The sequence below is a fragment of the Oryctolagus cuniculus genome, chromosome 10, assembly GCF_964237555.1.
Source record: "Oryctolagus cuniculus chromosome 10, mOryCun1.1, whole genome shotgun sequence".
In the NCBI taxonomy this organism is placed as follows: domain Eukaryota; kingdom Metazoa; phylum Chordata; class Mammalia; order Lagomorpha; family Leporidae; genus Oryctolagus; species Oryctolagus cuniculus.
Window position 1 is genome coordinate 8,628,889 of NC_091441.1, and position 21,241 is coordinate 8,650,129.

General features: G+C 37.6%; 1 protein-coding gene across 4 annotated transcripts in view; it reads left to right on the forward strand.

The window, feature by feature from the left end:
- The window catches only part of RTTN (rotatin), a 230,378-nt gene that overhangs the window by 102,865 nt on the left and 106,272 nt on the right, over nucleotides 1-21,241 (forward strand). For all 4 annotated transcript variants that reach the window (XM_008261459.4, XM_051851884.2, XM_051851886.2 and 1 more), the window contains one exon: nucleotides 11,798-12,017. In XM_008261459.4, coding sequence (XP_008259681.3) covers nucleotides 11,798-12,017 — 220 coding nt within the window. The remainder of the gene's footprint in view (nucleotides 1-11,797; nucleotides 12,018-21,241) is intronic.

Below are 21,241 nucleotides of genomic sequence, written 5' to 3' on the forward strand. Positions count from 1 at the left end.
TTTCTGATTTTCTTTAATTTAAAAATTAAGATAAAAGTTTAAAAATATTTTAACCATACTTTTAAAAAGTATGCAGTCGAGTTGTTTTTAGTACTATTGACAGCATTGTGTACCTGTCACCACGATCTAATTCTGGAAAATTCTATCACCCAAAAACGAAGCTTGTGTCCATGAAGGAGTCTCTCCCCTTTCACCCTTACTTGCAGCCCTGGCAACTAGTCATCTGCATTCTGTCTGTATGAATTTTCTCATTTAAAATATATTACATAAAAAGAATTAACAATATGTGTCTTTTTTTGTCTAGCTTTTTTCATTTAGCATTGTGTTTTTAAGACCCATCCATGTTGAAGCAAATATGAGTACTTAATAATTTCTATGAGAATATTCTGTGGATAGATAATATTACAGTTTGTTTCTCCATTCATCCATTTGTGAACATTTAAATTTTTTTATCCTTTTCGCTGTTGTGAATAATGCTGCTATGAGCATTCATAGAAAGATTTTTGTGTGGGCATAAGTAGGAGTACAGTTGCTGATTTATGTGGTAACTCTATGTTTAATATTTTGAGGGAGTGCCAAACTACTTTTCATAGTAGCTAAACCACTTGACATTCCCACCAACCAGGTATGAGTGTTCCAGTTTCTCTATATCCTTCCCAGCAATTATTGTAACAATGCTAATAGGTATAAAAATGATGTTGAACATTTTTTCTACTTTCTTACTTTCTTTTGGCTGTTTATGTATCTTCAAAGAAATATCTATTCAAGTCCTTTGCCTATTTCAAACTAGGTTGCTTTATTGTTGTTAAGCTGTATAGGGTCTTTGCATATTTTAGATGTTAACTCCTTATCAGATATGTGCTTTGTAAATATTTCCTCCCATTTTGTAGATTGCCTTTTCATTCTCTTTATAGTGTAATTTGATACATAAAAGTTGTTTTTTTTATGATGGGTGTTTGGCCTAGTAGATTAGATACCACTTGAGGTGTCCATATCCCATATTGAAGTACGTGAGTTTGATTTCCAGCTCTGCTATGGAGTCTAACTTCCTGCTAGTGTGCCCCCAAATGTCACCAGATGATAGTTTAAGTAGTTGCATCTCTGTTGCAAGACTCAGGATGAGCTCCTGGCTCATGGCTTTGTGGCCTGGCCAAGCTTTGGCTTCTGTAGGCATTTGGGGTGTGAGCCAGCAGATGAGACTTTCTCTGTTTCTCTCTCCTTCTCAAGTGAAATAAGTCAGTAAATTAAAAAAAAAAAAAAAAACTGAAAAGTTTTTTATTTTGCTGAAGTCGCTGTTGTTTGTATGTTTGGCATCAAACTCAAGAAAATGTTACATAATGAGAGTCATAAAGATTTAGTCCATTTACCTCTATGAATTTATAGTTGTATTTCTTACATTTGGTCATTGATCCATTTTCAGTTAATTTCTGTATATGGTGCAAGGTTAGGGTCTAACCTTAGACTTATGGTTCTATCCAGTTGTGCCAGGACCATTGTTGAAGAGACTCTTTTCCCCATTGAATAGCTGTTGAAAATCAATTGGTCATAGATGTTTGGGTTAATATCTGGACTCAATTCTATTTCATGATTTATATGCCTACCTTTATGCCAATAACACAGTATTTTGATTACTGAAGCTTTGGAAAAGTCTTTAAAGAAAAGAGGAAATTAAGAAAATACTTCCATTTACAAAAGCCATAAAGAAGAAAGAATATTTAGAAATGAATTTAACTAAGGAAATGGAACACTTGTATGCTGATAACTACCAAATATTGTTGAGAAGATTAAAGAAGACTTTAATAAATGGAATGGCATCCTATGTCCATGAATTGAAAGACTTAATTTTGTTGACATAGCAGTATTTGCCAATGAGATCTACCAATTAAATGTAATCCCTATCAAAATTTCAATGGTCTTTTTGCAGAAATAGAGAAGTTTGTCTCTGAATATAAAAAGTGTTTTGAAAAAGAACAAATTACTCATTTTGTTCTAGTGTATTGAAATACAACTGATTTTTGCATGTTAACCTTTCAGCTGTAATAATTTCTTTTGGATACCTAAGGATTTTCTACGTTATAAAATCATCATCTGCAAATACAGACAATTCTGCTTCTTCCTTTCCAATTTGGATACTTACTGCTTTTCATTTTTACTTGCTCTAGTTGGAACTTTCAGGACAGGTAGTGAAAGTAGGTTTCCTTGTCTTGCTTCTTAATTTTTAATTTATTTATTATTTCTTTTTTGACAGGCAGAGTTAGACAGTGAGACAGAGACAGAGAGAAAGGTCTTCCTTTGCCATTGGTTCACCCTCCAATGGCCGCCGTGGCCGGCGTGCTGCAGCCGGCGCACCGCGCTGATCCAAAGGCAGGAGCCAGGTGCTTCTTCTGGTCTCCCATGGGGTGCAGGGCCCAAGCAATTGGGTCATCCTCCACTGCACTCCCTGGCCATAGCAGAGAGCTTGCCTGGAAGAGGGGCACCGGGACAGAATCTGGCGCCCTGGTTTTTTTTTGTTTTTTGTTTTTTTTTTTTTTTTTTTTTTTTTTTTTTTTGCTGTATAGTATTGTATAGAGTACATGTCCCATAATTTTTTTATTCACTCTACTGTTGATGGTCATTTAGGTTGATTCCAGGTCTTAGCTATTGTGAACTGAGCTGCGATAAACATTGTGGTACGGACAGCTTTTTGGTTTGCCAATTTAATTTCCTTTGGGTAAATTCCAATGAGTGGTATGGCTGGGTTGTATGGTAGGATTATATTCAAGTTTCTGAGGAATCTCCAGACTGACTTCCATAGTGGCTTCACCAGTTTGCATTCCCACCAACAGTGGATTAGTGTCCCTTTTTTCCCACATCCTCGCCAGCATCTGTTGTTGGTAGATTTCTGTATGTGAGCCATTCTAACCGGGGTGAGGTGAAACTTCATTGTGGTTTTGATTGAATTTCCCTGATTGCTAGTGATCCTGAACATTTTTTCATGTGTCTGTAGGCCATTTGGATTTCCTCTTTTGAAAAATGTCTATTGAGGTCCTTGGCCCATCTCCTAAGTGGGTTGTTTGTTTTGTTGTTGTGGAGTTTCTTGATCTCTTTGTAGATTCTGGTTATTAACCCTTTATCTGTTGCATAGGTTGCAAATATTTTTTCCCATTCTGTCGGTTGCCTCTTCACTCTCCTGACTGTTTCTTTTGCAGTACAGAAACTTCTCAATTTGATGCAATCCCAATTGTTAATTTTTGCTTTGACTGCCTGTGCTTCTGGGGTCTTTTCCAAGAAGTCTTTGCCTGTGCCTATATCTTGCAGGGTTTCTCCAATGTTCTCTAATAATTTGAAGGTGTCAGGTCATAGATTTAGATCTTTAATCCATGTTGAGTGGATTTTTGTGTAAGGTGAAAGGTAGGGGTCTTGCTTCATGCTTCTGCACGTGGAAATCCAGTTTTCCCAGCACCATTTATTGAATAGACTGTCCTTGCTCCAGGAATTGGTTTTAGATCCTTGATCAAATATAAGTTTGGATTGATTTCTGGTGTTTCTCTTCTGTTCCATTGGTCTATCCATCTGTTTCTGTACCAGTACTACGCTGTTTTGATTACAACTGCCCTGTAGTATGTCTTGAAATCCGGTATTGTGATGCCTCCAACTTTGTTTTTGTTGTACAAAACTGCTTTAGCTATTTGAGGTCTCCTGTTTCTCCATATGAATTTCAGCATCATTTTTTTTCCAGATCTGAGAAGAATGTCTTTGGTATTTTGATTGGTATCATATTGAATGTATAAATTGCTTTTGGGAGAATGGACATTTTGATGAAATTGATTCCTCCAGTCCATGAGCATGGAAGATTTTTCCATTTCTTGGTATCCTCTTCTATTTCTTTCTTTAAGGTTTTGTAATTTTCATCGTATTTTTGATTGTTTTTGTAGCTATTGTGAGTGGGATTGATCTTAGAAGTTCTTCCTCAGCCGTGGCATTGCCTGTGTATACAAAGGCTGTTGACTTTTGTGCATTGATTTTATATCCTGCTACTTTGCCAAACTCTTCTATGAGTTCCAATAGTCTCTTAGTAGAGTTCTTTGGGTCACCTAAATAAAGAATCATGTCATCTGCAAAGAGGGATAGTTTGAGTTCTTCCTTCCCAATTTGTATCCCTTTAATTTCTTTTTCTTGCCTGATGGCTCTGGCTAAAACTTGTAGAACTATATTGAATAGCAGTGGTGAGAGTGGACATCCCTGTCTGGTACCAGATCTCAGTGGAAATGCTTCCAACTTTTCCCCATTCAATAGGATGCTGGTTGTGGGTTTTTCATAAATTGCTTTGATTGTATTGAGGAATGTTCCTTCCATACCTGATTAGAGTTTTCATCTTGAAAGGGTGTTGTATTTTATCAAATGCTTTCTTGGCGTCTATTGAGATAATCATATGGTTTTTCTTCTGTAGTTTATTACTGTGGTGTATCACATTGATTGATTTGTGAACATTGAACCATCCCTGCATACTAGAGATATATCCCAATTGGTCCAGGTGAATGATCTTTCTGATGTGTTGTTGCATTCTATTGGCCAGAATTTTATTGAGGATTTTTGCGTCTGTGTTCATCAGGGATATTGGTCTGTAGTTTCTTTCAATGCTGCATCTTTTTCCGGCTTAGGGATTAAGGTGATGCTGGCTTCATAGAAAGAATTTGGGAGGATTCCATCTTTTTCAATTGTTCTGAATAGTTTGAGAAGAATTGGAGTTAGTTCTTCTTTAAATGTCTGGTAGAATTCAGCAGTGAATCCATCTGGTCCTGGGCTTTTCTTTGTTGGGAGGGCCTTTATTACTGTTTCAATTTCTGTCTCAGTTATGGGTCTGTTCAGGTTTTCTATGTCTTCATGTTTCAATTTAGGTAGGTTGCATGTGTCCAGGAATCTATCCATTTCTGATAGGTTTCCCTGTTTGCTGGCGTACAAGTCCTTGTAGTAATTTCTGATGATTCTTTTATTTTTGTGTTGTCTGTTGTTACATTTCATTTTTCACCTTTGATTTTATTGATTTGGGTCTTTTCTCTTTTTTTAGTTAGTTGGGCCAATGGGGTGTCAATTTTGTTTATTTTTTCAAAAAATCAGCTCTTTTTTTGGCTGATCTTTTGTAATGTTTTTTTGGATTCAATCCTGTTGATTTCTTCTCTGATTTTAATTATTTCTCTTCTCCTACTAGTTTTGGGTCTGGTTTGCTGCAGTTTTTCTAGATATGTGAGTTGCATATATGCTTTTAAAAATATTTACTTATTTGAAAGGTGTAGTGACACAGAGGAGAGTCAGAGATTTTAGTCACTGGTTTATTCCCCAAATGTTCGAAACAAACAGGTCTGATGCAGGCTGAAGCTGAGAGCCAGGAATTTCATGCTAATGTCTCATGTGGGTGGCAGGGGCCCAAGTCCTTGAGCCTTCTTGAACTGCCTTTCCAGGAACATTAACAGGAAGCTGAGCAGCTGGGACTAAGACCGGTGCTGGATATGAGATACCAGCATTGCAAGCAGAGAGCAAACCTGCTAGGCCGTAGTGCTTCCCTGCTTTCCCTATATTTGCTTTTTATAACATTGAAGAAATCCCCCTCCCTTTTATTAAAGATGTATTTTATTTTTTTGAAAGGCAGAGTTACAGAGAAAGACGGAGAGATCTTCCATCTGCTAGTGCACTCCCCAAATGGCCGTAACGGCCAGAGCTGGGCCAGGCCGAAGCCAGGAGCCAGGAGCCCGATCTGATCCTCCATGTGGTGCAGGCCTCACGCACTTGGGCCATCCTCTGCTGCCCTCTCGGAGCATCAGCAGTGAGCTGGATGGGAAGTGGAGCTGCCAGGACTGGACTCCACGTCCACGTGGGTGCTGGCACTGCAGGTGGCAGCCTAACCTGCTGCGCCCTAGTGCTGGCCCTAGGAATTCCTTCTGCTTTTAGATTTCTGACTGCCTTTGTTGTGAGAGATTGCTGGCTTTTGTCAAATGGCTTCTCTGCATTAGTTGAGATGATCATGTAACCATTTCCCCCTGTGTTCTAGTAATGTGAACCATCGGTGTCTTCCTAGGATAAATTCTCTTGTTCATGATGTATAAATCTTTAATATGCTACTGAATTTAGTGTGTTAGTACTTTTTGAGAACTTTTCTTACAATGTCTTTGTTTGGCTTTGGTATTAAGATTGTACTTACCATACGAAATGAATTGGTAAGTGTTCCCTTCTTTTTCAGTTTTTGGAAGCTTATGAGTGGTTTTTAATCATTCTCTGAAAGTTTGGTGGAATTTACCAGTTAAGTCATGTCGTCCTTAACTTTCATTGCTGGGAAACTCTTATTAGTGACTCTGTGGTTGCTTATGTCTATTCAGATTTTCTGTTGCTGCTGATTTATTCAGTTTTTATAGTTTGGGTGTTTCTAGGAACTTTCCCATTATAATTAGGTTATCTACCTGTTGGTTTGTAGTTGCTCATAGTATACTTCATAGTTTTTTTATTTCTTTAAAGTAGTGATGATGTTCCCACATTCATTTATGATTTTAGTAATTTAAATCTTTGAGTCTTCTCTTGTTTGTTGGTCTTGCTAAAGATTTGCAAATTTTTTAAATATTTTGATTTTATTGATTTTTTTTTTATTTGACAGGCAGAGTTAGACAGTGAGATAGAGAGAGAGAGAGACAGAAAGAAAGGTCTTCCTTCTGCTGGTTCACCCCCCAAATGGTCGCTACCGCTGGCGCACTGCGCCGATCCAATGCCAGGAACCAGGTGCTTCCTCTTGGTCTCCCATTGCGTGTGCAGGGCCCAAGCACTTGGGCCATGCTCCACTGCCCTCCCGGGCGACAGCAGAGAGCTGGACTGCAAGAGGAGCAACCGGGGCTAGAACCGAACACCCATATGGGATGCTGGCACCGCAGGCGGAGCATTAACTAAGTGAGCCACGGCGCTGACCCCTGATTTTGTTGATTTTATTTACTGTTTTCTATTTTGTATTTCATTTATTTCTACCCTAAGCTTATTTCCTTCCTTCTGTTACTTTGTGTTTAGTGTTCTTTTGTTTAGTACTTAAGATTTTTTGTTTAAGGTTTATTTATTTATTGGAGAGACTGTATTCTGCTTCTTTCCTGGGGGCATTAGCAGGGAGGTAGATCAGAAGTGGAGCAGCTGGGACTTGAACAGATGTTCTCAAGGGATGCTGGTGTCACAGGTGGCAGTTTAACCCTCTGCACCACAATGCTGGACCCATTCCTTAAGTTCTAAAGTTACAGGATGTGAATTTTAGATCTTTTAGATACAGGTGCTGACAGATAATCCTTTTGAGCACTGCTTTTATTGCATCTCCTATGTTTTGGTGTGTGTGTGTCTTCATTTTCATTCTGCTTGGTGTTTTCTAATTTTACTTGGGTTTTCATTTTTCACTCATGGGTAGTTTAAGCGTTTTTTTGTTAATTTCCATATGTTGATGGATTTTACGATTTTTTCTGTTATTGATTCAAATTTCATTCCATTGTGGTTGTTTATGTGGCAAAACATTTCATGTCCCTGGCTTTCCTTCTGAGCTTTCGCATTAGTCTACATTTTCAGTCCAGCTTCTATCCATTGCTCAGATAGCAACAACTAAAACTAAGTGCATTGTTGACGGATATTCTCTAGTATTGATTGTCACTCTTTGATCCTGTCTTTGAAGGAACCACTACAAAGGTTATCTGTTGCACGGAGGTTTTGCTCTTTTCCTGTTGGAACAGATCCTGAGAATGTGGGCTGTGATTTTTCAAGGCTGTCACTGGCCGAGGCATGGGGATGGGACTAAGATGAGATATAAACATCACAGAACTTGCTGTTGTGACTGATATTCAGCCATTTTTCTTGAAAAATGTTCCCATGATTGCTGCAGGCTTTGATTACTTCCCAGAGTTCCAAAAATGTTGAGTCTGCAACTTTTGCCAATTACTTTCATTTGCTTTATGACATGGTACTCTTGTGAAGTCTGGTAGTCCAGCATTTTAGCTGCTGTTCCTCCTGATTTCTTTTGATAGCTGAAACACTGTTAGTTTCTTAGATAAATCCAAGCTATTTCACATGTTAAAATGCATGTCTTCCAAAACAAGAAGTTTCTCCAGAAAGTTAACAGCAACGTAGATTTAAAAATAATACCAAAACAAAGCAAATACCCAGGGTCCTTGAGATCTGTCATAATTCATTCAGCTTTGTGCTGAAGGTGATTTCCTGGCATTGACCCTGGAAAGCAGGAAAACATTCCTGGTCTTGTCTTGCTTAGATTCCAAAGCTCTGTTGTGAACAAAGACCTGATCCCACGCACATAACATTTGAAAAAACTAAACTGACAAACAGCTTTAATTTATTTCAATACCTCATTAGATCCAGAAGGTCTGCTATTAACCCCAGTTGTGTTATCAAAAGGGAAGCCCTTTCTGTGAGAAACTGTATACTTCACATTCAGTCACTTTTATAAAAGATTAACATTCAGTCATATCTGTAGAAAATTGTGAAGATGCATGAAAATATATCCATTATTAAGAAAAAAGTCATTAGAAATGGGTATCAAATGTCAAATATAGCAACAATTTTTAAATTACCATTTTAAGTAGTAGTGATATTTTAATTAATATAAATATATAATATATATAATATAAATATAAAAATAAATATAATGGAAATTAGTGACAAGATAGACAAGATTGAGGAATGGAGACTGCAAATAAAAACCTATGTCCAAATTAATTCTATAACTGAAGAATAAAGTTTCTAAATTACATAATTCATTGCATAGAAGACTAGACACAGTAGAGGAGAGCATTAGTGTACTTAAGTGAGTAGAAATTTTTTAAACAGAACACAGGGATTGGGAGTGATATTTACTAGGAAAGGGACACCTGGGAACTCACTGAGGTGCTGAGGATGTTTTATGTTTTGTATGGTTGGTGGTTCTATGATTTTATATATATATATATATATATATATATATGTACACAAACGTCATGTATTATATACATCTGTGGATTGTACTGCATGCAGATTATACCTCAATAAAGTACTGAACAAAATAACAGCCATGTGAATCCAAGGATGGTATAATCTGTGCAGCTGGGCAAGTGATTACCAAACTGATACCTGCATAAGAATCTTATGGGCAGCTTGATACAATATCATTAATAGCTCAGAATTCTGCATGATTAAGTAAATACCACAGGTGATTCTGTGGAAGATGGTTTTTGCCTCAGGCTTTGAAAACAAAAGGTGTGTGTGGTGTGGTGTAGGTGAGTTGCGAGATTAAGGAGAAGTTATTTGTGAGACTTTTCTTTTATGTGTATCAGAGTAAAGAGCAGGTTAGTATTTTTGTTACTTTTAGGATAGGAGATATGCGTACTACGGGTTGTTGTACTTGTGCTCCTAAGGGGAAATCACATTGAGAAAGGGAACAGATAGTAATAAAAAGACAAAAGGCGAAGAGAGGTATATTAAGGTGAGACAGAATTGAATGAGCAGTGTATTTGAAGAGAACATTGGTGTAAATAAATATGATTTAAAATAGGTCACTGTATAGTATGAGAGAAGGGTGTTGAGGAAGTTAACTTTTTTCTTTTTTAAAGATTTATTTATTTATTTGAAATACAGAATTACAGAGGGGCAGAGGCAGTAAGAGAGAAAGGGAGGGAGAGAAAGAGAGAGGGAGAGGGAGGGAGTGGGAGGGAGAGAGAGATCTTCCATCTGCTGGTTCACTTCTCAGATGGCTCAACGGGCAATGGCAAGAGCTGTGCTGATCTGAAACCAGGAGCCAGGAGCTTCCTCTGGGTATCCCATGCAGGTGCGGGGTCCCAAGGACCTGGGCCGTCCTATACTGCTTTCCCAGGCCATAGCAGAGAGCTGGATTGGAAGAGGAGCAGCTGGGATTTGAACTGGCACCCATGTGGGATGCCAGCACTGTAGGCGGCAGCTTTACCTGCTATGCCACAGCACTGGCTCTGGGGAGTTAACTTCTAATAATTTCATTTTTCTCTGTGAAAGGCTGTTTGCATAGGGGAACTGGATAGGGATAAGACATACTGTTCTTCAAGCTGGCAGGGATGAAGAGAAGGAGCTGACAGACGATATACCAGGGTTTAACTGAGCTTAGAGGTCAGACATTTGAGGTCAGACCAGTTCCTTTGATTGTGTAGGGATCAAGGTAAGCATAATGGAAAATGAAAATGACTTGTGTGTTAGTATATTTTCTATTATAACTGAATGACACAGACCAAATAATTTATAAAAAATGAAGTTTTATTTTGTCTCATAGTTTGGAAGGCTGGAAAGTTCAAGATTACACAGCCAGCACCAGTAAGGTCTTTGTTGGTAGAAGTAAGGCAGAATATCCTACTTTGTCTCCTCTACTTATCTAGTCACAGTCCCATTGGATTGGGCCCTACCCTAATGCCCTCATGTAATCTTTTTTTTTTTTTTTAAGATTTATTTATTTACTTATTTGAAAGTCAGAGTTACACAGAGAGGAGGAGAGGCAGAGAGGGAGGGAGGGAGGGAGGGAGGGAGAGAGAGAGAGAGAGAGAGAGGTCTTCCATCTAATGATTCACTCCCCAACTGGCTGCAATGGCTGGATCTGCGCCGATCCAAAGCCAGGAGCCAGGAGCTTCTTCCGGGTCTTCTACGTGGGTGCAGGGGCCCAATGACTTGAGCCATCTTCTACTGCTTTCCCAGGCCATCGCAGAGAGCTGGATCAGAAGCGGAGGAGCCGGGACTCAAACTGGCGCCCATAAGGAATGCTGGCGCTGCAGGTGGCAGCTTTACCCGCTACTCCACAGTGCTAGCCCCTCCCCATGTAATCTTAATTATTCCCACAGGTCTCATTTCAAATACTTCAGATTAAGTTTCTACCCTCTTAACACTTCACAACATGCATTTGATTTCAACATGAGTTTGGTGGGAATATTAAAGACATAGCAACTTGTATGATAGCATGTATTACTTGTTTAAAAAATAGTAAGATCATTTTAATGGTATTAATTAGATTATTTTGTTGTTGATCTATGAATAAATGAATTTATACAAGTAACTTCTAGATTTTAGTTTAAGTGCTTTGTGTTTTTAAAATCTTTAGAAGCAGAGAATGCCAAATATATAAAAATTATATATCTTAAAATTTGTATACCGATATAGCTATAATACTGTGATTGCACAGGTATTAATGTAGTCCAAAAAGCCATAAGATTGAGTAGTTTCAGATTTTATTTTATTCTTTGTACAAAGATATTTGTTCTTCCAAGAATTACATCTTTGAATGCATATCTAGCTACTTAATTTTAGAAATTTTGTTTTCTAATAGGAAATGTTCTATTTTTCTCAAAATTTCATTTAAACATGTGTCAAACTCATTAAAAGTTTTAATTGTCTAGGAAAAAGCAATATACCTTAGCCAATTAAAATTAAATATTTTCATGTCACCTAATGACTTTAACAAATAGATTTAATATATACCAATTAAAATCATTGAAGTAGCACTTAATTTTTCATTTTTAACTTTTAATTTCATCATTCAACTTCATTATTTAATTTTAGTTTCATTATTTCACCATCAGCATTTACTTACATGTTTTTCAATGTAATTGTTACTTGTGTTTTACATCTGATATCCTAGTTGGTATTTCAGCTATGTTTTCCTTGTAAAATCTTGCTTTGAAAAGCGATTATTTTGGATCATTTTGTCTGGTTCATACTTCTGTAGTATAGTAAACTAAGTAACCCTCCACAGCCCATAAGCCCATTATACTTCCTCTGTGATTGACTTTTCTCCCTTTTACATACATAGGAAATGCTCAGAACTTTTTTACGTTTTCCAAACGCAACTGGCTCTGAAATTGCTCCAGTGTCTGAGAGTCACGAATGCTCCTCATTTCTATGGCCTGCCTTCCCTTGAGCGCACATTACGAGGGATGGCTCAACTCACAGCGTTTCCAGGGTGGAGCTCACATTCTCCCCTTACAAAGCCCCTTGAAATTTGTGTGAAGTACTTGTCAGGTCTCCTGGAGGTAAGTAAAAATAACTCCACAAATAATAGCTATTGCCTATTTATTGGTCACTTTTACTGTGTGCCAGACCCAAATGTGCTATATATTTTATCTTTAATGTAAATTATTATACAGTATTTATATAACTCACAATGTAAAAATGTTATAATGGCTCTACTAATAAATATGTAAGATTACTTTTATGATTTTTTCTATTTGAGAAGAAGTTTTACTATTAGCTCTCATAATACAGCTCTTTGAGGACAGAGGTTTTGCATGGGAAGTTAGTGCATAGTGACTCTTGTTGTTAATTTAACAATTAACAATCTTATTTATGATGTCAGTGATCACCTGAGTTTCTTGACATCAGCTTCCAAGGCTATGGAATCCTTTGAATACATAAACTCTGTCAGTATTTAGACAAAGCCATAAGCAAAGTGGAAATTCTTTCCTCCCTTCAGAGAAAAGTACCTCCTTTGATGACCACATCTTTCCACTGGGGTCTCACAAACAGAGGTCCTTCATGTAGAACACTTTTTGGCCCTGTGTCTTGATTTTGCATGCCTGAAATGTTCTCATGGGCGTTTCAGACAAACCAGAATGCCTTAAGGGCTGATTCTGAAGTCAGAGTGCTACTTAAAGTGATTGTCATTCTGTGAATCTGCTATATGGACAACTTCCCATGTTGAAGCGTTCACTCCATTTTAATTCTATCTATTATTATTACCAAACACTTAATCCTATTTATATGATCACCTAAGCACATTTTATTGGTATCGCATTGAATCTGTAAATTGTTATTGGATGTATGATATTGATTCTTTTTGATATTGATTCTTCAAATCTATGAACATGGAAGATTTTTCCATTTTTTAGTGTCTTTTTCTATTTCTACTTTAGTGTTTTGTAATTCTCATTGTAGAGATCTTTGACATTCTTGGTTAAATTTATTTCAAGGTATTTGATTTTTTTTTTTTGTAGCTGTTGTTAGTGGGATTGATCTTAGAAGTTCTTTCTCAGCAGTGGCAGTGACTGTGTATACAAAGGCTGTTAATTTTTGTGTATTCATTTTATATCCTGCTACTTTACCAAACTCTTCTGAATTCCAGTAGTCTTTTGGTGAAGTCTTCTGGATCTCCTGTATATAGAATTATTTCATCTGCAGATAGTGGTAGTTTGAATTCCTCTTTCCCAATTTGTATCCCTTTGATTTCTTTTCCTTGCCCTCTGGCTTCTGCTAAAACTTCCAGGACTATATTGAATACCAGTGGTGAGAGTGGGCTTCCCTGTCTGGTTCCAGATCTCAGTGGATATTCTTCCAGCTTTTCCCCAATCAATAGGACACTGGCCCTGAGTTGTCATAAATTGCCTTCATTGTGTTGAGGAATGTTCCTTCTATATCCAATTTGCTTAGAATTTTCATCATGAAAAGATGTTGTATTTTATCAAGTGCTTTCTCTGCATCTTTTGAGATAATCATGTGGTTTTTTTGTTTTTCAGTTTTTTAATGTAATGCATCATGTTAATTTATGAATGTTGAACCATCCCTGCATACTAGAGATATATCCCAATTGGTCCAGGTGAATGATCTTTCTGATATGTTGTTGGATTCCATTGGCTAGTATTTTATTGAGAATTTTTGCGTCTGTGTTCATCAGGAAAATTGGTCTTTAGTTCTTTCTCTGTTGCATCTTTTCCAGGTTTACGAATTAAAGTGATGCTGGCTTCATAGAAAGAATTTGGGAGGATTGCCTCCTTTTCAGTTGTTTTGAAAGCTTGAGAAGAATTGGAGTTAGTTTTTCTTTAAATGTCTGGTAGAATTCAGCAATGAAGCCATCTGGTCCTCGGCTTATCTTTCTTTGGAGGGTCTTTATTCCCGATTCAATTTATGTCTCAGTTATGGGTCTGTTTAGGTTTTTTATGTTTTCATGGTTCAATTTAGGTAGGTTGTATGTGTCCAGGAATCTATACTTTTTCTTCTAGTTTTCCCAGTTTGTTGGCATACAGCTCCTTGTAGTGATTTCCAATATTTGTTTTATTTCTGTGCTGTCTTTGTTAGATTTCCTTTTTCATCTCTAATTTTATTAATTTGGGTCTTCTCCCTCATTTTTGGTTCGTTAAGCCAATGTGTGTCAATTTTGTTTTACATTTTTCAAAAATAAGCTCTTCATTTTGCTGATCTTTTGTATTTTGTTTTTTTTTTTGTTTCAATTTTGTTGATTTCTTCTCTAATTTTAATTATTTCTTTTCTCCTACTAGATTTGGGTTTGGTTTGCTGTTGTTTTTCTTGGTCCTGAAATGCATTGATAGTTCATTTATTTGGTGCCTTTCCCATTTCTTGATGTAGGCACCAATTGTTGTAAAGTTTCCTCTTAGTACTGCTTTTGCTGTATCCCATAAGTTTTGATTTTTGTGTAGCCATCTTCATTTGTTTCCAGAAATTTTTTGATTTCTTCTGTGACCCACTCTTGATTCAGGAGCATGTTATTAAGTCTCCATGTGTTTACATATGTTCTAGAGATTCCTGAGTTGTTGTCGATTAACTCTGTTGTTTCCTTGTTGATTTTCTGCCTGATTGATCTGTCTGTTGCTGAAAGTGGGATATTGAAGTCCCCCTTACTATTGTATTTGGGTCTGTGTTTCCCTTTAGATCCCTTAACATTTCTTTTATTTATTTATTTATTTTTTAATTTGTTTGACAGATAGAGTTAGTGAGAGAGAGAGATACAGTGGCCATTTGGTTCACCCCCCAAATGGCCGCCATGGCCGGAACTACGCCGATCCGAAGCCAGGAGCCAGGTGCTTCTTCCTGGTCTCCCATGTGGGTGCAGGAGCTCAAACATTTGGGCCATCCTCCACTGCCTTCCCGGGCCACAACAGAAAGCTGGACTGGAAAAGGAGCAACTGGGACTAGAACCTGGCACCCGTTTGGGATGCCGGCGCCTCAGGCGGAGGATTAAGCAAGTGAGCCATGGTGCTGGCCAACATTTCTTTTAAATAGCAAGATACCCTGTAATTAGTTTCATACATGTGTATAATAATCCTGTCTTTCTGTTGAATTGATCCCTTAGTCATTCCATAGTGCCCTTCTTTGTCTTTTTTAACAGTTTTTGTGTTAAAGTCTATTTTATCTGATATTAGGATGGCTCCACCAGCTCTTTTTTGGTTTCTGTTGGAGTAGAATATCTTTTTCCATCCTTTCACTTTTTTTTTTATGGTAAAAAAACGTATATTTAGAATTAGCCAGCTGGACTCCGTTCAGATGATCCCAATTTTGTTGGCAGCGTCCAGAGCATCATAGTCAGGAGCCAGCACACACACGCCTTCTTCTCTCTGTCAGGGCTGATCAGGGTGTTGACTTTGGCCACATCAATGTCATAGAGTTTCTTCACAGCTTGTTTGATCTGGTGCTTGTTGGCCTTGACATCCACAATGAACACCAGTGTGTTGTTGTCTTCTGTCTTCTTCATGGCCGACTCCGTGGTCAGGGGGAACTTGATGATGGCATAGTGGTCAAGCTTGTTTCTCCTGGGGGCGCTCTTCGGAGGGTATTTGGGCTGCCGTCGGAGGCGTAGTGTCTTGGGCCGCGGGAAGGTGGGGGACATGCAGATCTTCTTCTTTTTGTGACTGTGGACGCCTTTCAGCACTGCCTTCTTGGCCTTCAAGGCCTTCACTTTGGCTTCGACTTTAGGAGGGGCAGGAGCTTCCTTCTTCGCCTTCGGCGCCATCTTGGTGAAAAGCCATCCTTTCACTTTCAGTCTGCTTGCATCTTTGTTGGTGTGATGTGTTGTAGGCAGCAGATTTTGTTTTTTAATTCTTCAGCCAGTCTGTGTCTTTTAACTGGAGTGTTGAGGCCATTCAAGGTGACTATTAATAAGTAACGAGTTTTCCCTGCCATTTTTACATAAATATTCTTATTTTTTACTTTGGATTTCCTTTGTATTTTTACTGAGAGATTTTCTGCCTTCACCTTCTGTGTGATGACCACGTTTCTGTGTTTCTCTGAATAGCACATCTTTAAGCATCTTTTGTAGGGCTGGACGGGTGGTGACTTACTCTTTCTATTTCTGTTTATTGTGGAATTTCTTTATTTTAAGTTTATTCATAAATGAGAGCTTTGCATAGTGCAGTATTCTGGGTTGAGAATGTTTTTCTCTTAAGACTTGGAATATATCTCACCTGTTTTGTTTCTAACTCTTCCCTGAGACTGCACTCTCTCCACTTTTTTAAAACTATCTTCTAGGCTAGAACAGTAAACTCCCTCCCTATTATGCCATCTTAATCCAATGCCTAGACTTTCTTCTGATAGCCATACAATGTCTTGAGTTTTAAATAGGAGGTGACATGATCAGACTTGGCATGATCGTTTTCAAGTAAAATTAGGGCTTCCAATTAAGACCCTGCATTAGGGTAATTAGGGTAATTTGTTTATTCATTTTTTGTTTTACCTTTGTAATTGTGAAAGATAACACATATGCATAAAATACAAAACAATACAGAGTTCAGTAAATTATTATGTAGTGAAAGTCCATGTCATTATCCCCAGATCCAAAACTAGAACCCAGCCAGCACCTGGGAAGGATTTATCATACCTCTCCGGATCTCTACATCTTTCCAAGTATCAAATTTTTGCATTTCTTGACAGTTTTACTACTTAAGAATATATCTATCTATGCAATAATGTTTTTCAAAAATGTTGTGTAAATGAATCATATGTCCATTTTCTTTCACCACCATACTTAAGAGATTTATTCTTTTTGTTACTGGTAAATGGTGTTAGTTTAGTTTTATTATTGTATAGTATGTTTTGTTCTGCAATGCTGCAGGATGTTGGTTTTTCTTTTTCTTCCAGTTGAGGGCAGTTTTGGATACTGCTGCTATGAACACTTGTCTTTCGGTGAAAATGAGTATATTGTATGCTTTTGATGTTTTGTAACACTTATTGGTATATGGAAATATATTTTTATATATTGACCATCCACCTGGTAATCCTTGTTTTTTTGTTGTTGTTGTTTTGTTTTTTGATTTATTTATTTATTTGAGAGTTAGAGAGGAGAGGCAGAGAGAGAGAGGTCTTCCATCTAATGGTTCATTCCCCAATATTCCGCAATGGTTGGAGCTGCACTGATCCGAAGCCATGAGCCAGGAGCTTCTTCCGGGTCTCCCACGTGTGTGCAGGGGCCCAAGAAGTTGGAACATCCTCCACTGCTTTCCTAGGCCATAGCAGAGAGTCTTATTGGAAGGGGGCAACTGGGTTTCAAACTGGCGCCCGTATGGAATGCTGGCACTTCAGGCTAGGGCATTAACCCGCTGTGCCACAGTGTCAGGCCCCAATTCTTGTTTCTGATCTCACAACAAAGGCCTGTAAGTTTTCATGTTTTAATATGTCGTTTGTGGTAAATTTTGTCAATAAAATCAAATTAAGGAAATTTTCTGTTCTACTTTTCAGGTGGATTTTGATTTTTTAAAAATCATAAATGTGTGATATTTTTTGGTATTTTTTCAAGATAATTATGTGTTTTTTCCCTCCTGTCTTCCATCAAGGTGGTATATTATTTTGACTAAGTTAAAATGTTAAACTACCTTGCATAACTGGAAACATTTGAACTGTGTTATGATGCATACCTTTTAGATATTAGTCTATTTAGTTTTTTAATGTTTTTAGAATGAATCTACCTGTTTTCTTATGTACAAAGTGTGTTTTTAGGATTATCTTTTGTCTGATAAAGATTTTGTCACATCTTAACAATAAAATCATTCTACCTATTTTTTATATCCATGCAATTTAAAATTTTTTGCTATTGTAACTTTGTCTTTTTTTCTTTTTTGGAGTTGTTGATTTGAATTAGTGTTAATTTTCCCCTAAATATTTGATGGAATTTGATGGTGTAGCAATCCAGACAGGGAGTTTTGTTTTTGAGAAGCTTGGAAATTATCAGTTGCATTTTTAAGTGAATATTATTCAGCTGTTTGTGTGTGTGTGTTTGTGTGTGGCTTAGTAAGTTTTTTTTTAATTTATCTGTATTTCTGAATTTAATCATAAAATAATCCTTTTAAAATAATTTTTGTTGCGTCTATAGTGAGGTTGTCTTTTATTCCAGGTTTAATAATTCTTTTCTTCATTTCTCTTGATTGACTCAGTAAGAGTTTGTGTTTTTTTAGTCTTATCAAAGAATGAACTGTCTTGATGCTCTCTTTAATGTTTTCCTATTTAGTATTTTTTTTTCTACTTTTTGTTTAGTTTATGACTCTCTTTCTAACATTTCAAGGTTAGACATTGTCCAGAATCATTTAACTGATTTATTTATAATAGTTATAAATAAAATTGAACTGCTGAAACTTCACTGAAACATTTGACTTGCATTAGTGCTTTATGTCCTTCTATTTTTAAGAAAAATTCACATAGAAATGAAAATGGAAGAATTATCAATACCTGATTTCTTTTTTTTTAACTTTTATTTAATGAATATAAATTTCCAAAGTACGATTTATGGATTACAATGGCTTCCCCCCCATACCGTCACTCCCACCCACAACCCTCCCCTTTCCCACTCCCTCTCCCCTTCCATTCACATCAAGATTCATTTTCGATTATCTTAATATACAGAAGATCAGCTTAGTATACATTAAGTAAGGATTTCAACAGTTTGCTCCCACACAGAAACATAAAGTGAAAAATAATAGATGATTTTTTTTTAAATGATGAAATCAGAGCAGACCTATTGTCCTGTTTAATCCCAGTGAGAGTCAAGTTGGGAGTTGATAATTTCTTTTTTTTTCTTTTTTCTTTTTTTTTTTTTTACAGAGGATCAGTTTAGTATGCATTAAGTAAAGATTTCAACAGTTTGCACCCCCATAGAAACACAAAGTGAAATATATTGTTTGAGTACTCGTTATAGCATTAAATCTGAATGCACAGCACATTAAGGACAGAGATCCTACATGAGGAGTAAGTGCACAGTGACTCCTGTTGTTGACTTTACCAATTGACACTCCTGTCTATGGCATCAGTAATCTCCCTATGCTCCAGTCATGAGTTTCCAAGGCTATGGAAGCCCTCTGAGTTCTCCGACTCTTATCTTGTTTAGACAAGGTCATAGTCAAAGTGGAGTTTCTCTCCTCTCTTCAGAGAAAGGTACCTCCTTCTTTGAAGACCTGTTCTTTCCACTGGGATCTCACTCGCAGAGATCTTTTGCCAGAGTGTCTTGGCTTTCCATGCCTGAAATACTCTCATGGGCTTTTCAGCCAGCTCCGAATGCCTTTAGGGCTGATTCTGAGGCCAGAGTGCTATTTAGGACATCTGCCATTCTATGAGTCTGCTGAGTATCTCACTTCCCATGTTGGATCACTCTCCCCTTTATTTACTCCATCGGTTAGCGTTAGCAGGTACTAGACTTGTCTATGTGCTCCCTTTGACTCCCAGTCCCTCCACCATGACCAACTGTGAACTGAAATTGATCACCTGGAACAGTGAGATGGCATTGGTACATGCCACCTCGATGGGATTGAATTGGAATCCCCTGGTATGCTTCCAACTCCACCACTTGGGGCCAGTCAGCCTGAGCATGTCCCAAATTATACATCTCTTCCCTCTCCCATTCCCACTCCCATGTTCAACAGGGATCACATTTCAGTTAATTTTCAACACTTAAGAATAACTGTGCATCAAAAAAAAAAAATAAGATTGCTTTAGTTATTCAGGGTCTCCTGTGTTTCCATATGAATTTTAGTATCCTTTTTTCCTAGATCTGAGAAGAACGTCATTGATATTTTGATTGGGATCACATTGAGTGTTGTAAATTGCTTTGGGTAGTGTAGACATTTTGATATTAATTCCTCCAATTAATGGAGCATGGACATGGAAGATCCTTCAATTTTTCTGTGTCTTTATTTCTTTTATGTTTTATAATTTTCATTGTAGAAACCTTTTACATCCTTGGTTAAATTTATTCCAAGATATTTAAATTTTTTTTTTTTAGCTATTGTGAATGGGACTGATCTTACAAGTTCTTTTTTGGCAATGGCATTTTCTGTATATACAAAGACTATTTTTTTTAATTGATATTATAAATTGCAACTTTATCAAGCTTCTCTTGGTGGAATCTTTTGGTTCCTGTCGCTCCCCCTCTTCGCGGAGGAACGACACAGGACCCTGCGCTGTTCTTTTGTCTGCTCGGCCCTTCCCGGGTTTGCTGCTGGTCCTTCCCGGGTTGGCTGCCCATCCCTTCCACCTCCGTGGAAGGGTGGCTCCCCCTGCCACTTTCCCCACTTCAGCGGGGGAGTGGCACACCGCCGGCCGGCTCCCTCGGGGGCTGCTCAGATGTTATCCGGATGTTCCCCTTAGATGTTCCTGGTGCATGTTGTCTCTCTCCTCCTTTATAGTCCTCTTCCACCAATCCCAACTCTGCTACTCACACGCCGAGTACGCTGCTCTCCTCCAATCAGGAGCAGGATCAGCTCCTGCAGGTTATTGGTTGAACTGGAGGCAGCTGTGTAGAAGTTGTTTTCTCCTCTCCCAGTGCCATATTGTGGGAGAGCAGATGCATAGAATAAGTCTTAATTCCAGTAACTTAGTCTAGTCCGAGTTGCTCCCCACAGGTTCCCCTATTCACAGGATCATGTCATCTGCAAACAGAGATAATTTGAGTTCCTCCTTTCCACTTTGTATCCCTTAGATTTCTTTTTCTTCCCTAATGGCTCTGGCTAAAACTTCCAGAACTATATAGAGCAAGCATGGTCAAAGTGTGTATTCTTGTCGGGTTCAAAATCTTAGTGGAAATGCTTCCAACTTTTCCCCATTCAATATGATGTGGGCTGTGAATCTGTCATACATTGCTTTTTTCATGGTGAGGAATGTGCCTTCTGTACCCAGTTTGCTTAAGGTGTTTTTGCTTTCTTATTATGAAAACATGTTGTATTTTATCAAATGCGTTCTTTGTATCTATTGAAATAATCATATGATTTTATTCTTCAGTTTTTAATGTATGATGTATTACATTTATTGATTTGTATATGTTGAACCATTTCTGCATATCAGGGATAAATCCCACTTGAGCTGGGTGAATGAGCTTTCTAATGCGTGATTGGATTCAATTAACTAGTATTTTGTTGAGGATTTTTTGCATCTATGTTCATCAGGGTTATAGGTCTATAGTTCTCTTTCTTGTATCTTTGTCTGGTTTTGGAAGTAAGGTGATGCTGGTATCATATAAGGAGTTGGGGAAGATTCCCTCCCTTTCAGTTGT